The 15,493-nt window shown below is 40.0% G+C and overlaps 2 protein-coding genes across 4 annotated transcripts in view; one reads left to right on the top strand and one right to left on the bottom strand.

Moving 5' to 3' along the window:
• The window catches only part of tbck (TBC1 domain containing kinase), a 196,729-nt gene extending 184,371 nt beyond the window's left edge, over positions 1 to 12,358 (bottom strand). The window contains exons 1-4 of one of the 2 annotated variants that reach the window (XM_034187980.1): positions 12,230 to 12,358; positions 8,884 to 9,087; positions 4,248 to 4,320; positions 128 to 242 (exon numbers count right to left, since the gene is read on the bottom strand). In XM_034187980.1, the coding sequence (XP_034043871.1) occupies positions 128 to 242; positions 4,248 to 4,320; positions 8,884 to 9,079 (384 nt within the window). In that variant the 5' untranslated portion in view covers positions 9,080 to 9,087; positions 12,230 to 12,358. Of the gene's footprint in view, positions 1 to 127; positions 243 to 4,247; positions 4,321 to 8,883; positions 9,100 to 12,229 lie in introns of both variants that reach the window. The other variant, XM_034187981.1, reaches the window with a different exon arrangement.
• Positions 12,359 to 12,621: 263 nt separating this feature from the next.
• Positions 12,622 to 15,493, top strand: part of aimp1a (aminoacyl tRNA synthetase complex interacting multifunctional protein 1a) — a 29,966-nt gene continuing 27,094 nt past the window's right edge. The window contains exon 1 of one of the 2 annotated variants that reach the window (XM_034188459.1): positions 12,622 to 12,777. In XM_034188459.1, the coding sequence (XP_034044350.1) occupies positions 12,776 to 12,777 (2 nt within the window). In that variant the 5' untranslated portion in view covers positions 12,622 to 12,775. The remainder of the gene's footprint in view (positions 12,778 to 15,493) is intronic. The other variant, XM_034188460.1, reaches the window with a different exon arrangement.

Here is a 15,493-nt window from a genome sequence, read left to right as displayed (position 1 = left end):
AAAGGAAGAGATATTTATTGTGACAGTTTTACAGACAATAAAGTACTAGGTAACTTGTTTTTAATTATACAGCTGTCTACTCAACAAAAAGAAGTCATGCAAAGATCAACTTTGTTCGAGAAGGTACCTTGCAGTCCATGAGCACGTTGTGTACGCTGAGGGCTCTGTGCACCATTCCATGTTTGTTCATGAAATCCAAACCTTCAAGAACCTCATAGGCTATCTGCAGCACTGTCTCCGAGCTACCTCCCCCCCAAAAAAGAAAACTGTCACTCACTTACTCACTTTCACTTTTGTGAGTCAATGTGCAAGGAGACAAAGGATAATTAGGCTCAATTACTAGCTGAAGTCAACAGATCATGTGATCCACCATGTTGGTGGCAACAAAGGTTCACATTAGTTAGTGTGTCTTGCAAATCAACAGTGGTTAGCACTCTTGTCACACAGCAAGAACGTCTTGGGTTCAATTTGACCAATGCCAAGTTCCTGTCTATGTGGAATATGCATGTTCTCCTTGTGTCTATAGTAGAGAAGCTTGAATCTTCGGCTGGACTGGGTTGCTTGATGCAAGATTCAAGCTTCTCTGGAAACCACCTGGACAACTGAGAGCCTTCACAGAATCCTTGTGTCTATGTGGGTTTCCTGCAGGAACTCTGGACTCCTTTAACTTACACTGACTAAGGCAGTGTCTCTAAGCCTGGGGGTGGATCCAAGTGCCAAACTATGGATGCCTAGTGCTCCTAGAGGTTGGCTTGTGCGTTATTACAATTAGTCCACATCAATGTTTTGTTATATTTCAGGGCCCATAAGGGTTAAAAAAGACAAATTTTGTTGTATGTATGAACTTATGTACAATGACAAGGATTTTTCTCTCTTATTTACATCAGACCACTGTTTGCTGAATAAAGCCTCTTGCTGCTGCTTAAACAATGGCTAGTTAACCCTCAGAAAGCTAAGACTGTTCTGAACATTTTTGATATTAAACTCATAAAAGAGGAATTTCTTAAGGTATAGTCAAATCAAGAAATATACACTTTGGGCTCTAAAGGTTACATAAGTCCTTTTAGGGCCAAAAGGCCAACCGGGCAGGGGCTTATCTCCGGTTTCCATGGAGTGAAGCAGACAAGAGTGCATGACTTCCTCTGGACCGGACCCCAGTTCATTAGACGTTACTCACCAGCCGAGAACAATACCCATTACAGCTGGGTAGACTGAGACAATGCAGATTAAAGCCTCGGTCCCATCAAATAATGAAGGCTGAAGAAGGAGCCATGCATGGGTGTGGAGTGATTATTCAAAGAATGACCCACGTTTTCATCTAACACGTATCCACTACTAAGGTGCCTCTCTGTACCCCGCACGTGCCACGTAGAAGCCACGACTGACAGGTGATTAGAGCCTCGAATGGCTCGTATCAGCCATGCTAAGCCACGTATGAGCCACGTATGAGCCACGTAGTGCTGTGTAGCGTGATGTTATCAAGCTATAAAAACATTAAAAATAGTTACCTTAAGCTGTTCAAATTATATTCCACATGGAGCAGGAAAGAGAGGAAAAAAAGCATCCAGATGAAACAGTCCTCTGTGATTCCAGAAGTGATTAGAGGTGTTTTCAGCATCCAAGGTTTGGCAGAAAATGATTACATTATTTATATAGAGCTCAGCGCACAGAGCAGGTGGAATTGTGTGCGCAAGAGGAGAGCCGTTCCAAAAATAGCCTCTCAGGTCCTGCGTAACTGCCAGGCGCACGGATAATGGGCTTTTAGCAGACTCGTAATCACCACACAAATGCCTCTAAGCCGTCGCAGTAACTCGAACACAAACTGCGCCATGCTGTTGTAGCTAAATTTTGAACATCTTGAAATTAGCGCCATGCTCAGAGAGGAGCCTCTTTAACTGAAGATAATGCCTCTAAGAGCCACTCTGAGCCAATATACTGCCGCGATAGCTCACGAAACAAAAAAAACAGGGTGCGTGGCTCCTTCTTCACTCCTTCTTCACTCGGTGGGACCGAGGTGTCTTGTCTGAGGACAGAGACAGGGACTATGAGTGAGACTAAACCCAGATCTACATGTTAGGAGGTCAGCTCTACCCATTGAGCTACCTACTCTGCATAGAGCAGTTAAAGAATAGTAAACTATCCATCCTCATCTGGTTATGATCTGGTCCACTGCATTTTGAATTAGATGCAATTTATCCCCTGCCTTTTTGGACCAGAACTGACTTTTTGACCAAACTTCATTTCAGAAACTAATCAATGCACTTCCGGGTTCAGATAGATGGCCTACTCATTATTACTGGTGTACTTCTAACTCTGAGTTGTGTTTTGGCTGTCAGTCATCCTGGCACATGTGGTGACAAGCTGAACCACTTTTATTTGATCACTGTGTAGCTTTGGGTTTGAAAAGGCATTCTTTTAAATTACACTGCAGACAATTCCTTTGACTTCATGCTTGGTTTGTGCTCTGACATGCACTGTCAACTATGAGACCTTATATGTAAATAGGTGTGTGTCTTTCCAAATCATATCCAATCAACTAAATTTATCCCAGGTGGACTCCAAATATGGTATAGAATCAGCTCAAGGATGATCAGTGGAAACAGGGTGCACCTGAGCTCAATTTTGAGCTTCATGGCAAAGACTGTGAATACTTACATACACGTGAGTTTATATATATATATAAATATATATTAATCAAGTTGCAAAAATCTAAAAAAAAAACAACTTTTCATATTGTCATTATGGGTATTATGTGTAGAATTTTGAGAAAAAAAATTAATTTCATCCATTTTGGAATAAAGGCCCTGTCAACACCTTGACAATTTAGTCTGTGTATGCTGACCGTATTAAAAACGTTGGCACATGCTGTCGTACATCTAATAAATGAATGCAGATGTCACACCTTGACTGCACGATGTGGTGTGGGTCAGAAACAGAGTAATTTAACATTGTTTTATTTTTTTATTTTCATTTTTTATATTGGTGGACCATTTTCATTGTGTACAGTATGCTGATGAATGGACTGGCTGTGGCAAACTCTGCCGTGAATGAATGAAGTGCTATCTCTTTAAATGATTAAAGAGCTGTTGATTGCTGGTCAGGTCCGCTGAGCAGACCTAATCAGGTCATCAAAGACCTGAATAATGAAACGCTGTGATAATTTAAACTTTTACAGCACCAGTCGACCGCAATCAGATGTGATATGAATAAAGTGCTGTGTGATCTGTTGGTGTGATGATCACCGATAGCGACAGTGCTTTAAATGTTTAAACAGTGCATTAATCAGGCGTGACCACACCTGATCAATCGATCAGGGTGTCTGATGATCACACCAACAGCAACGACGCTTTAAAAGTTTAAATCATCACGACCGTGCAAGACCAGCATGAGAAGCGCACCTGGAGCAGAAAAACCACAGAGGGACTTGCTTTAAAACACTATGTTTCCAGCCATGAATTAAAGTATTTTCAGATGTAATTTTCAAAAATCAGGAGCTTTATGTGGATTCATGTCCATCTGTGATGATGAATTGGACTGAAATGAACACGTCAGATTTACTCAGTGAATGAATGAAACAGTCTGCCCGCATGAGGACCACAGGTTTCAGCCAATCTGTGGCCAGCATTCATGGACGTATAGACTCATGAGGAAATTACAAGAAACATGTGCCAACAATCACATAACTTACCTACAACTTATGTCCCACATGTCCCGGATGTACGAGTCACACGCTGGTAGTCGCTGAAAATTTTCAGCATGCCCAAATTTTTTTGAGGAGCTCAGCTTATTAGGACATACATCAGCGAGCTTCAGCGTGTTTCAACGTGCTCTTAACTTATAAAAAAACCTTACCCTTAACTTAACTTAATTAGACCTATGCCAGTATTTTTTAACACGATTGGCATACGCTGGCTCAATCATCAAGGTGTGACAGGGCCTTAAGGCTGTAACATAACAAAATGGCAATGTGGAAAAATTGAAACACTGTGAATACTTTCTGGATGCATGACAACAAGCAAAGAGTTTGCCACATATTGTTACACAGCCTTTCCATGTAAGCATTCAATGTATTTAGAAAGGGGCGGATTGAGGTTTTGTTTTTTAGTCTTGCATGGGCCTATATGTGCACTAAGCACGTAGATCTGATTCTCTTCTGGCAAACAACATATGCAAAAATGGCAATATAACCATGGATTCTAGACATGTAATTACTGTTTACTTGTTAATACGGAAATGCACAATCTCACCTTACTGTTTTTCCATGTTTCTGGAAATCATTTAGACTGCTTTCATAGTGCTCTGCAACAACAATCAGCCGTTCTGCAAGGCAGTAAGAACAAGACATCAAAGTTAAATATACACAACTGAACAAGAACACTTTTTCACTGGTTAAGGTGTTAGGAATGCACTCACTGATAAGGTAGTTAACACAAACATTGTTTGAGCCTGCAGTCACATGCCGCAAACATCACCAAAAATCAATGAACTATGTCAAAGTGAAGTGATGCAACACATTTCGAACACTGAATACTTCTAAACAATTTCTAAATATGTCAATGACTTTAATGTGAATTGATGCATATTGATCTGATAACACTGGCCTGCTCATCATTTCACTATATATATATATATATACACACACACATACACACACTCAACAAAAATATAAACGCAACACTTTTGGTTTTGCTCCCATTTTGTATGAGATGAACTCAAAGATCTAAAACTTTTTCCACATACACAATATCACCATTTCCCTCAAATATTGTTCACAAACCAGTCTAAATCTGTGATAGTGAGCACTTCTCCTTTGCTGAGATAATCCATCCCACCTCACAGGTGTGCCATATGAAGATGCTGATTAGACACCATGATTAGTGCACAGATGTGCCTTAGACTGTCCACAATAAAAGGCCACTCTGAAAGGTGCAGTTTTATCACACAGCACAATGCCACAGATGTTGCAAGATTTGAGGGAGCGTGCAATTGACATGCTGACAGCAGGAATGTCAACCAGAGCTGTTGCTCATGTATTGAATGTTCATTTCTCTACCATAAGCCGTCTCCAAAGGAGTTTCAGAGAATTTGGCAGTACATCCAACCAGCCTCACAACCGCAGACCACGTGTAACCACATCAGCCCAGGACCTCCACATCCAGCATGTTCACCTCCAAGATCGTCTGAGACCAGCCACTCGGACAGCTGCTGAAACAATCGGTTTGCATAACCAAAGAATTTATGCACAAACTGTCAGAAACCATCTCAGGGAAGCTCATCTGCATGCTCGTCGTCCTCATCGGGGTCTCGACCTGACTCCAGTTCGTTGTTGTAACCGACTTGAGTGGGCAAATGCTCACATTCGCTGGTGTTTGGCACGCTGGAGAGGTGTTCTCTTCACGGATGAATCCCGGTTCACACTGTTCAGGGCAGATGGCAGACAGCGTGTGTGGTGTCGTGTGGGTGAGCGGTTTTCTGATGTCAATGTTGTGGATCGAGTGGCCCATGGTGGCGGTGGGGTTATGGTATGGGCAGGCATCTGTTATGGACGAAGAACACAGGTGCATTTTATTGATGGCATTTTGAATGCACAGAGATACCGTGACGAGATCCTGAGGCCCATTGTTGTGCCATACATCCAAGAACACCACCTCATGTTGCAGCAGGATAATGCACGGCCCCATGTTGCAAGGATCTGTACACAATTCTTGGAAGCTGAAAATGTCCCAGTTCTTGCATGGCCGGCATACTCACCGGACATGTCACCCATTGAGCATGTTTGGGATGCTCTGGACCGGCGTATACGACAGCGTGTACCAGTTCCTGACAATATCCAGCAACTTCGCACAGCCACTGAAGAGGAGTGGACCAACATTCAACAGGCCACAATTGACAACCTGATCAACTCTATGCGAAGGAGATGTGTTGCACTGCATGAGGCAAATGGTGGTCACACCAGATACTGACTGGTATCCCCCCCAATAAAACAAAACTGCACCTTTCAGAGTGGCCTTTTATTGTGGACAGTCTAAGGCACACCTGTGCACTAATCATGGTGTCTAATCAGCATCTTGATATGGCACACCTGTGAGGTGGGATGGATTATCTCAGCAAAGGAGAAGTGCTCACTATCACAGATTTAGACTGGTTTGTGAACAATATTTGAGGGAAATGGTGATATTGTGCATGTGGAAAAAGTTTTAGATCTTTGAGTTCATCTCATACAAAATGGGAGCAAAACAAAAGTGTTGCGTTTATATTTTTGTTGAGTGTGTGTATATATATATATATATATATATATATATATATACGTATATATATATATATATAAATATATATGTATGTATGTGTGTGTGTGTATATTGTATTTGTGCAAAATTCTGGTGGGCGTTTGCACAAACATGGCCAAATATGTTTGCTGGCCTGCCGATTTCAATAAAATGCCTGATTTCCTCACAAATAAAGAATAAATCACCTGCTTATGTGCATCCCCCCCCCCCCTTTTGCCATTTATTAAAAGTGTTCCTTGTCAGCAAAAAAAGGTAACATGACATGCACGGTCAGTTTTCAATATTAACCCCATGGACAATAATTTACTTCTATGAAACATTTTGCACAGCGTTCTATTAAAACAAAAAACTCTGGCTCTCATGGAAGTTTAAAATACAGTAAAACCCGCATATATGGGATTCAGGTGGACCAGTTATACAGCTTCATGATGAAGAGGGTTTCTTAAAAAGAAGACCTGAAAGTTTAGCTACAAATTGCCAGAAGGTACATCTGAGATGTAAGCCTAGATTTGATCTGTTTTGGTGAAAGAATATCCTTCTCTGCTCTACTCCACTATGAAGCTAAGACTGGTGATGCAAAATGAAAAAACTGCACTGTGCACAATTTTTCCAATCACAGCCACATAAGCCTGTAACTTCTGGGTTGTCTGGGTGGCTTTCCTCACTCTTCTCCTTCTTGCACAGTCACTCAGTTTTTGAGAACAGTTTACTCCATGCAGATTTACCATAGAGTGCCATACTGTTCATGTTTCTTCAAAATTGATGTAAATAAAGTCCAAGACTTATTCAGTGGCAGCTTCACCATCAGAGAGCCTCGTCGATAACTTCCACAAAAGACTCCAAACTGTCACTGATGTTAAAGGGGGCAACGCACTGTATTAAGAACAGAGTATGTAAACTTTTGATCACAATCATTTGGGTAGTTTCTGTTGTCATTATAATGTAAACAGAGCAAAAACTGTTGTTTGACAATGAATGGCTTCACACAACCATTAACCATGACTGAAAAAATAGTTTTTGTGTTATTCATATTCTCTGAAAAATGGCCAAAAAAAAAATCTGTCAGGGTAAACTTTTGAGCACAACTGTAGGTGCACCAAGCTTATAGCATCATATTCAAGAAGACTTTGAGGTTGAAATTTCTGCCAAAGGTGCATCAACAAAGTACTGAGCAAAGGATGTGAATATTTATGTACATGCGACTTCTTAGTTTTTATTTTTAATAAATTTGCAAAAATAAAAAAACAAACAAAAACACACACACCAACAACTTTTGTACATGTTATTACAGGTTGTTGTGAGGGGGATTTTAAGGTAAGAAAAAGAAGAGAGGTGATGGTCGAGTAGTTAAGCGTTGGGCTTGAAACCAGAGGGTCCTTGGTTCAAATCCCAGCCTGAATGGAAAAATCACTAAGGGCCCTTGGGTAAGGTCCTTAATCGCCTAGTTGCTCCCGGTGTGTAGTGGGCACCTTGCATGCTAGCAGTCTGACATCGGGTGAATGTGAGGCATTATTGTAAAGCACTTTGAGCATCTGATGCGGCTGGAAAAGCACTATATAAATGCAGTCCATTTACCATTTTTACTCCATTTTGGAATAAGGCTATAACATAACAAAATGTGGAAAAAGTGAAGCGCTGTGAATACTTTCCAGATGCACCGTACATTTTGCCAGAAGCCACATGGACTCAAGCATTGAGCTGATCGGTCTTCTTGTGTAAAAATCCTTCTCTATTCCCCTCCACCATGGAGCTGTAACTGCTGGAGCAACAGATAAAAGTTTCACTACCCCCAGTTTTCAAGTCACAGCCACACAAGCCTACAGCTCCTTCAGAATTTTCATGGGTGTTTTGGTGGCTTCCTTCCTCTTTCTTGCACAGTTACTCAGTACTTCAGGACTTCCCACTCCAGATGGCCTTGTCACAGACTGTCACACTTATTTGTATTACTGATTTATACAAATTAAATCATGTATCCATCCCTCAAGAAAACTGGCAAGTGATTAACTTTATTCACAACAATACTTGCATTTAGGTTGCCCAGTTACTTATGGCATCTGATACTGTAGGAAATGTGTATAAAAATGGCTAATTCCTGCAATACCTTTGTTAATCCCCTTTAATTAAAGCAAAAAGTCTACACTACTAACAAATCTCGAATGTTTGATTTCAACTTCACTGTGGTGGTGAACAGAGGAAAAATTACAAAAAGTGTGTCAATGCCCAAATACTTAAAGGCGTGGCTGTACGTAAACACACACACACACACACACACACACACACACACACACACACACACACACACACACACACACACACACACACACACACACACACACACACACACACACACACACACACACAAAAATAAATAAATAAATAAAATGTATTGTATTGTTTGTTTTTTTGACTGTATCAATGTGACATCATATCAAGTGGTCCCATATTTTGGACCGGGAAGCGTTCAACAATGCTGCAATTCTGACATTTGCCAGTAGATGCTGACACTGAGTAAGAGGTATTGAAACATTCTGAAACATCATAGCTAAATTAGTTGAAGTTTTGGAGCCTAGAAATTTGTACAGAAAACAAATCATACCATGCTTCCCTCTGTAGATATCCACATACTGGCAAAGTCTGGGGTGAGTGATGGTCTTCAAGATCTGGAATCGTCCCAGGATTTTGATGGAGTTGGGGGTGAGGGGTAGACCATTGCTGCCACAGACATCATGTGGAAGAGCTGATGCAAAGAAAGTGAAGGCACCCAGCTGGGCATCTCTGAGGGGCTGCATCATGATTGTGGCTTGGATGCTGCCTGAAAGAAAATAATATGAATGTGAGCGAAAAGCTTATTCTGACCATATGAACGGATGAAATGCAAATTAAATGTCTGTGTGCAAAATCAACTGCATGTCACAATATTTAAAATTGTCACCAATCAGAGCACATGGTATAGTGATACAGAAAACTGTCTGTAAATGTGTCAATTTAAGACTTATATTTATGATTAAGTTACTCTGTCCAATTACTGTTGACTTCTGAAAACAGAGAACCTGCATAAAAATGGCTGGTTTTTTGTCACATTCATTAATCATAACCGAGGGAAAAGTTTTAAATTCTCATGATATTAATTTCGTGTCATATCACTCTGACTGACTGCTTGGTAGCTCTTTTCCAAACATGAACTTTTTATTTTAGCTATTGCTGTTGAGTGGTTTGACTTGACAAGCCGAACTGTAAAGCCCCTTTCACACTGGCGTATTCGTAGAGCTGCTCATTGCGGCGTTGTGTTTCATTTAAATACGCCCGAAATACGCGCGTACTCAGCCTTTTTCAGTGTTCGTTCATACTTGCAGCTGCGTGTGTTTGCATTTTAATGTGTGCGCACAGTCGCGTGTACCATGCCGCTATTAAACAAGTTCCGTGCTATTTTCTGCCTCTGTGGAAGTGCCCTTATTATTATTTTTTGTTTTTTTGTTTTTTGTCTTGGTGGATCACAGTAACTCTGAGAAGGCCCTGAGTGCCATCACGGTGGTGATCGCCTCGGGATACTAGGGTTGTCACAAGTTTCAAACAATACTAATACCCAAGAAAATGCTCAATACTCGATACTATTTTAAACACCATGGGGAGAAAAAAAAAGAAATTCTGAAGCCTACTTTTTAAGGAAGATTGCAACAATACAAATAACAGCATCAGTGGCAAATGATTTTCAAGTTGTCTGATGTGGTGCAAGATAAAAATTCAATTAAATTTAAGTCAATTCAACTTATTAAAGTTATACAGGGCCAAATCACAACAAAGCTGCCTCAAGGTTCTTCACGCAAGTAAGGTCTAACCTTACCAACCCCTAAAGCAAGCACACAGGCAACAGTGGTATAAGGAAAAATTCCCTCTGATGATATTGTGGCACCGATTAATGTGCCGTTGTTCTCTGGTCATCTTGGTGGCTTTCCCCACTCTTCTACTTCTTTCACAGTCACTCAGTTTTTGGGAACTATCTACTCCATACAGATTTACCTTAGAGTGTCATACTGTTTGTATTTCTTTAAAAGCTAAGGCTATAATCTATGACTTATCTGTTGGGCAGATAATTCTTTAAATCTTTAATTACTGCGAAAAAAGCACTGCAATGGATGAAAGAAGACAAACTTCATAAGTATTTTGAACGGAAGCTTGTTAACGACAAGTTTTTATGAACAAAATGCAGCTTGTTGCCTGTAAGATGGTGTCAGTTTGACACAGTTCCCTGGATGTGATGAGCCAAACAGAACTGCTTTAGATGACAGCCCCTCCGCAGGCTGCGAACCCTTCCGCAGCCGGCGAGAAAATATCCGTCCTTTTTCCCCCTCGCGTTGAAACCGGAAGTGAACTTACAAGCGTGCTCATTGGTCCATTGTGGTTGGGTGTATATGCTCGCGTATTTACTTTACTGAACCAACGGTTGGGCATATAGCCACTCCGTTCTTCATAATTGATGTAAACAAAGTCCATGACATATTCAGTAACTTGTAAATGTTCACGTATCCGTCCCCTGACTTGTCTGAAGAAAAATGTCAATAAAACTGATTATTTACAGATATTACACCAAAGTGTTCCATTACTTATGCAACCCATCATCTTGGCTTTTATATTTTTAATGAATTTATATCAAGCTGTAGAGATTTGTTTTCAGTTTGAATTTAACCCCTTAAGCCCTAGAGCCTATTTCACCAAAATCACATACCCATACATTATGATTTATTTCTCAGCTTGTACAAGGTCAAAAATGCAAAAGTTTGGATCAGCTAAAAGACAGCTCCTAGGGGATGTTGTGGATGCAAAAAAAATTGAAAGTAAATAATACTTGGTAGGAGTAAATGAGGTTTTTTTCCCAAAAAAATGTATTCTGATTTATGTCTTTATTTGCTTGGCGTTTCAGCTGTAGTTAGTTGATATGTGATTGAAGTGGATACTTTTGTAGAGGAGACTTTGCTTGACATTTTGATGTATAATAAGTGTATGTTGGTGTCAGCATTGGTTAGTTATGAGTGTTCAAATGTTCCAAAACAGGGCAAGTCCCCAAATTTGGGGACTCTAGGGTTTAAGAGGTTAAGACAGATCATTTTAGATTTTTTTTTTTTGATTTTTTTATTTGACATGGCAAAAACAAATTAAAATCTGTGAAAACCCAAATGTTCCAATACTTTTCAAGGGCACTGCATACACCCACACACACCAGCAGAGGTCCCTGGCTCTGCTGAAATAAACAATAAATAATAAGCCAATAATTAATCAGGACTTGTCCAACTATAATATAGGGTAGGTTGTAAGGTTTCTAGACACTGCACAGTAAATTACCCTTACTGCGAAAAAAAAAAAAACGCAATGGATGAAAAGCAGACAAACTTCATAAGCATTTTGAAGCTCAGTACAGAACAAACTTCCCGTTTTTCACACATGCACAGACAGCAAATATACAACTCTGGGACAGGGGTAACCTTAGTATGTGACACCCCCATGGCTGTGACGTCAACTAGGGTACCTCGGGTTGCTGAATTTCCTTATGAGTTTCCGTCCAAAAATTCTAGTCCGACGAAGCGTTCAATCCATTTTTCACCGAGCTAGAGGTCAAAATATCCAAACTTCTGATGGTTAAATGCAGCATAGTGCCCAGGTTGTTGCTGTAACACTGTCAGTTTGTATGAGGCCCTTGGGCCGCCAGTTTGACACCTGGGATTTAAATATACAATCTCGCGGGTTGTACTGATGCAAAAGTTACAGTAACTGTCAGGTTCCAGTAACACTGTCATAGTGATTACTTCATGTTTATATTGTAGAAAAATAACCGCTTTTGATGTCAACACTGACGTAAATCACTTCGGAAACGAAACAGTGCAACTGCAATATAATACCAATTTCAGTAGGATTACCCCTCCTCCTGTAAACATAAACTGTTTACTCACGCTTAATACGACGGATGTACAGTCATGTCCACAAAATAAATCTGAAGTTATTCCAAAAATACTTGCAATTTGACCATTTGCGGCAATGGGAACAGCTGAATCAACGTGATCATGACGTAAATTTTATGCGACAACGTAATAGTTCCCGTTGTGGACAAAAGTGAAAGTTGTAATTAAAAAAAATATTTGTTTATCGTTGCCAGAAAGCAATTCCTTTATGATACATGCACATATTTTATTGACAAAAACCTATTACTGTATGATATTTTTTTGAGGGTTTTATTGGAGGTATTTTGTCAGGCAAACGCCACTGGCTACTTACCTGTGGTCAACTTAATCAATCTATAAAACATGTGTTGAACGCAGATGCGCTAGTACAATAGACTAGTACAAGTGATGTTATCATCCCTATGTTGTACATATCAAGTCAATGGGCCCTGGAACAAAATCCGTCTGATCTGCTGCAGGTTAGCTCCGCGCTCCGGCTAATGTTAGCAGCGCTGGTAGCTGGCTAGCTCTTCGCTCGCTGAAGCGTGTCTGGAGTTCATGTAAGTTTTAGAAACTAAACTATTACGGTAGTTACACTAATTTTCCTTTCATGTTTTACAGTTGTCAATGTATTTTAGGTTGAACGCTACGTAAGTAGTTTACTGTTAGCCTCATCGTTACTGTTCATGAATCATACGGCTAGCTCGTTTTTCTGCATTCTGTGTGGAATGATTTGGGGGACTGGTTCATCGTAAAGTCACCCCACCCTAATAATACAATATTTCAATTCTGATATGTTCATGGAACAATTTATTTATACACACACCAGCGGCATAATACACTCTTATTACCCAAGAAGAGCAAGACATCTGCCGAGACATACATAAAAATGGCAGTTATTCCTAGCATTTATTTTATTAAATACTTAAGAGAACTAAATGTAATGTTTTACAGTTTAAACATTAGCTTCATCATAAATAACCGTCATGCTCTTTTCTGAGGTAAGGCAGTGTAACAGTAGTGTCCTTTTGTTTCTTGTAAAATGCCCACCATGAAAATGAATGGTAGCTGGTCTCGTTTTTTTCCTCTCTTGTAGCTAATACAGTTGTATGCAAACATTTGGGCACCCCTGATAATTTTCCTTTATAAATCATTGGTTATCTGGATCAGAAATTTCAGTTAAATATATCAGCAGACAAACACACTGATATTTGACAAGTGAGATGAAGTTTCTAGTATTTACAGAAAGTGTGCAATAATTATTTAAACAAAATTGGGCAGGTGCATAAATTTGGGCACCCTTGTCATTTTATTGATTTGAATACATTTAGCATTAATTATTGAAACACAATATTGGTTTGGTAAGCTTACTGACCCTTGACCTCCTTACACAGGTGAATCCAATCATGAGAAAGGGTATTTAAGGTGGCCATTTGCAAATGTTTCTCCTCTTTGCATCTCATCTAATGAGTAGCAACTTGGGAGCTTCTAAACAACTCTCAAATTACCTGAAAACAAAGATTGTTTAATATCATGGTTTAGGGGATGGATACAAAAAGCTATCTCAGAGATTTCAGCTGTTAGTTTCCACTGTGAGGAACATAGTGAGGAAATGGAAGACCGCAGGCACAGTACTAGTTAAGGCCTGAAGTGGCAGGCCAAGAAAAATCTCAGGTAAGCTGAAGTGAAGGATGGTGAGAACAGTCATAGTCAACCCACAGACCTGCTCCAAAGACCTACAAGATGATCTTGCTACAGATAGTGTCTCTATGCGTCGTTAAACTACACAGCACATTTTGCACAAGGAGATGCTGGATGAGACAGTAATGCAGAGCAAGCCTTTTCAGCATACACACCACAAGCAGAGTCGCTTGAGGTATGCTAAAGCACATTTGGACAAGCCAGCTTCATTTTGGAATAAGGTGCTATGGACTGATGAAACTAAAATTGAGTTATTTGGACATATCAAGGGGTGATATGCATGGCTGAAAAAGAATACAGCATTCCAAGAAAAACACTTGCTACCTTCAGTAAAATTTGAAGGTGGTTCCATCATACTGTGGGGCTGTGTGGCCAGTGCAGGTACTGGGAATCGTGTTAAAGTTGAGGGTCACATGGACTCCAGTCAGTATCAGCAGATTCTTGAGAACAGTGTTCATGAATCAGTGACAAAGTGGAAGTTGCACCAGGGCTGAATCTTTCAACAAGACAACGACCCTAAACACTGTTCAAAAATCTACTAAGGCATTCATGCTAAGGAAGAAGTACAACGTTCTGGAATTAGTCCCCAGACCTGAATGTTATTGAAAATCTGTGGTGTGATTTTAAGTGGGCTGGCCATGCTTTGAAACCAACAAACCTGACTGAACTGGAGATGTTTTGTAAAGAATGGTCCAAAATACCTTCAACCAGAATCCAGACTCTCATTGGAAGCTATAGGAAGCATTTAGAGGCTGTTATTTCTGCAAAAGAAGGATCTACTAAATATTGATGTATTTTTTTCTGTTCACTAAATTCATTCAAATCAATAAAATGACAAGGGTTCCCAAATTTATGCATCTGCCTAATTTTGTTTAAAGAATTATTGCACACTTTCTGTAAATCCTATAAACTTAATTTCACTTCTCAAATATCACTGTTTGTGTCTGCTATATGATATATTTAACTGAAATTGCTGATCCAAACAGCCAATGATTTATAAAGGAAAATCATGGAAATCATCAGGGTTGCCCAAACTTTTACATACAACTGTATGTCCCAGCAATGCATGACAGCCATGCAAACATGCCGTGACAGTGCACTCTCCCGCACAAACTGCATAATGATACCAGTTCCAACAGCCAAAGTGTTTTTCTGCATTGTTTATGCTGTAAAATCAAAATTTTTCCTATCGACAAAAATAACAGATATTGATATGTTAGTGAAAAGCTCATATCGGGCCACTTTATCATCCAAGTGATGTATCAGTCAGGCTGTAATTCTGTGTGCAACTTTAATTGTTAAAATTAAGGCATCTTCCCAGTATTATTTTTACTCTTTAGGTATGTCTAAATGTTATAATAAATATTATTTCAGCACCTCACACCGGGACCAGGTCGCAAAAAAAGTATCTTTTAAAATGCCTACAAAAGTGGACCTTTAAGGGATTTTGGGGGTCCTGTGGGTCTGCCCCTGCACCCAAGGGCTGCAGAGTGTCTGTGCAGCTGCAGAGAAAGAGGGTACGCTGGCTGTTCTTATCGACTACTTACTATCAAACAGCAAGACAAATATGCACTG

This window comes from Thalassophryne amazonica, chromosome 15 (assembly GCF_902500255.1).
Source record: "Thalassophryne amazonica chromosome 15, fThaAma1.1, whole genome shotgun sequence".
Lineage (NCBI taxonomy): Eukaryota > Metazoa > Chordata > Actinopteri > Batrachoidiformes > Batrachoididae > Thalassophryne > Thalassophryne amazonica.
The sequence above is the reverse complement of the archived record's forward strand: the minus strand, read 5'-3'. Positions and strand labels throughout refer to the sequence as shown.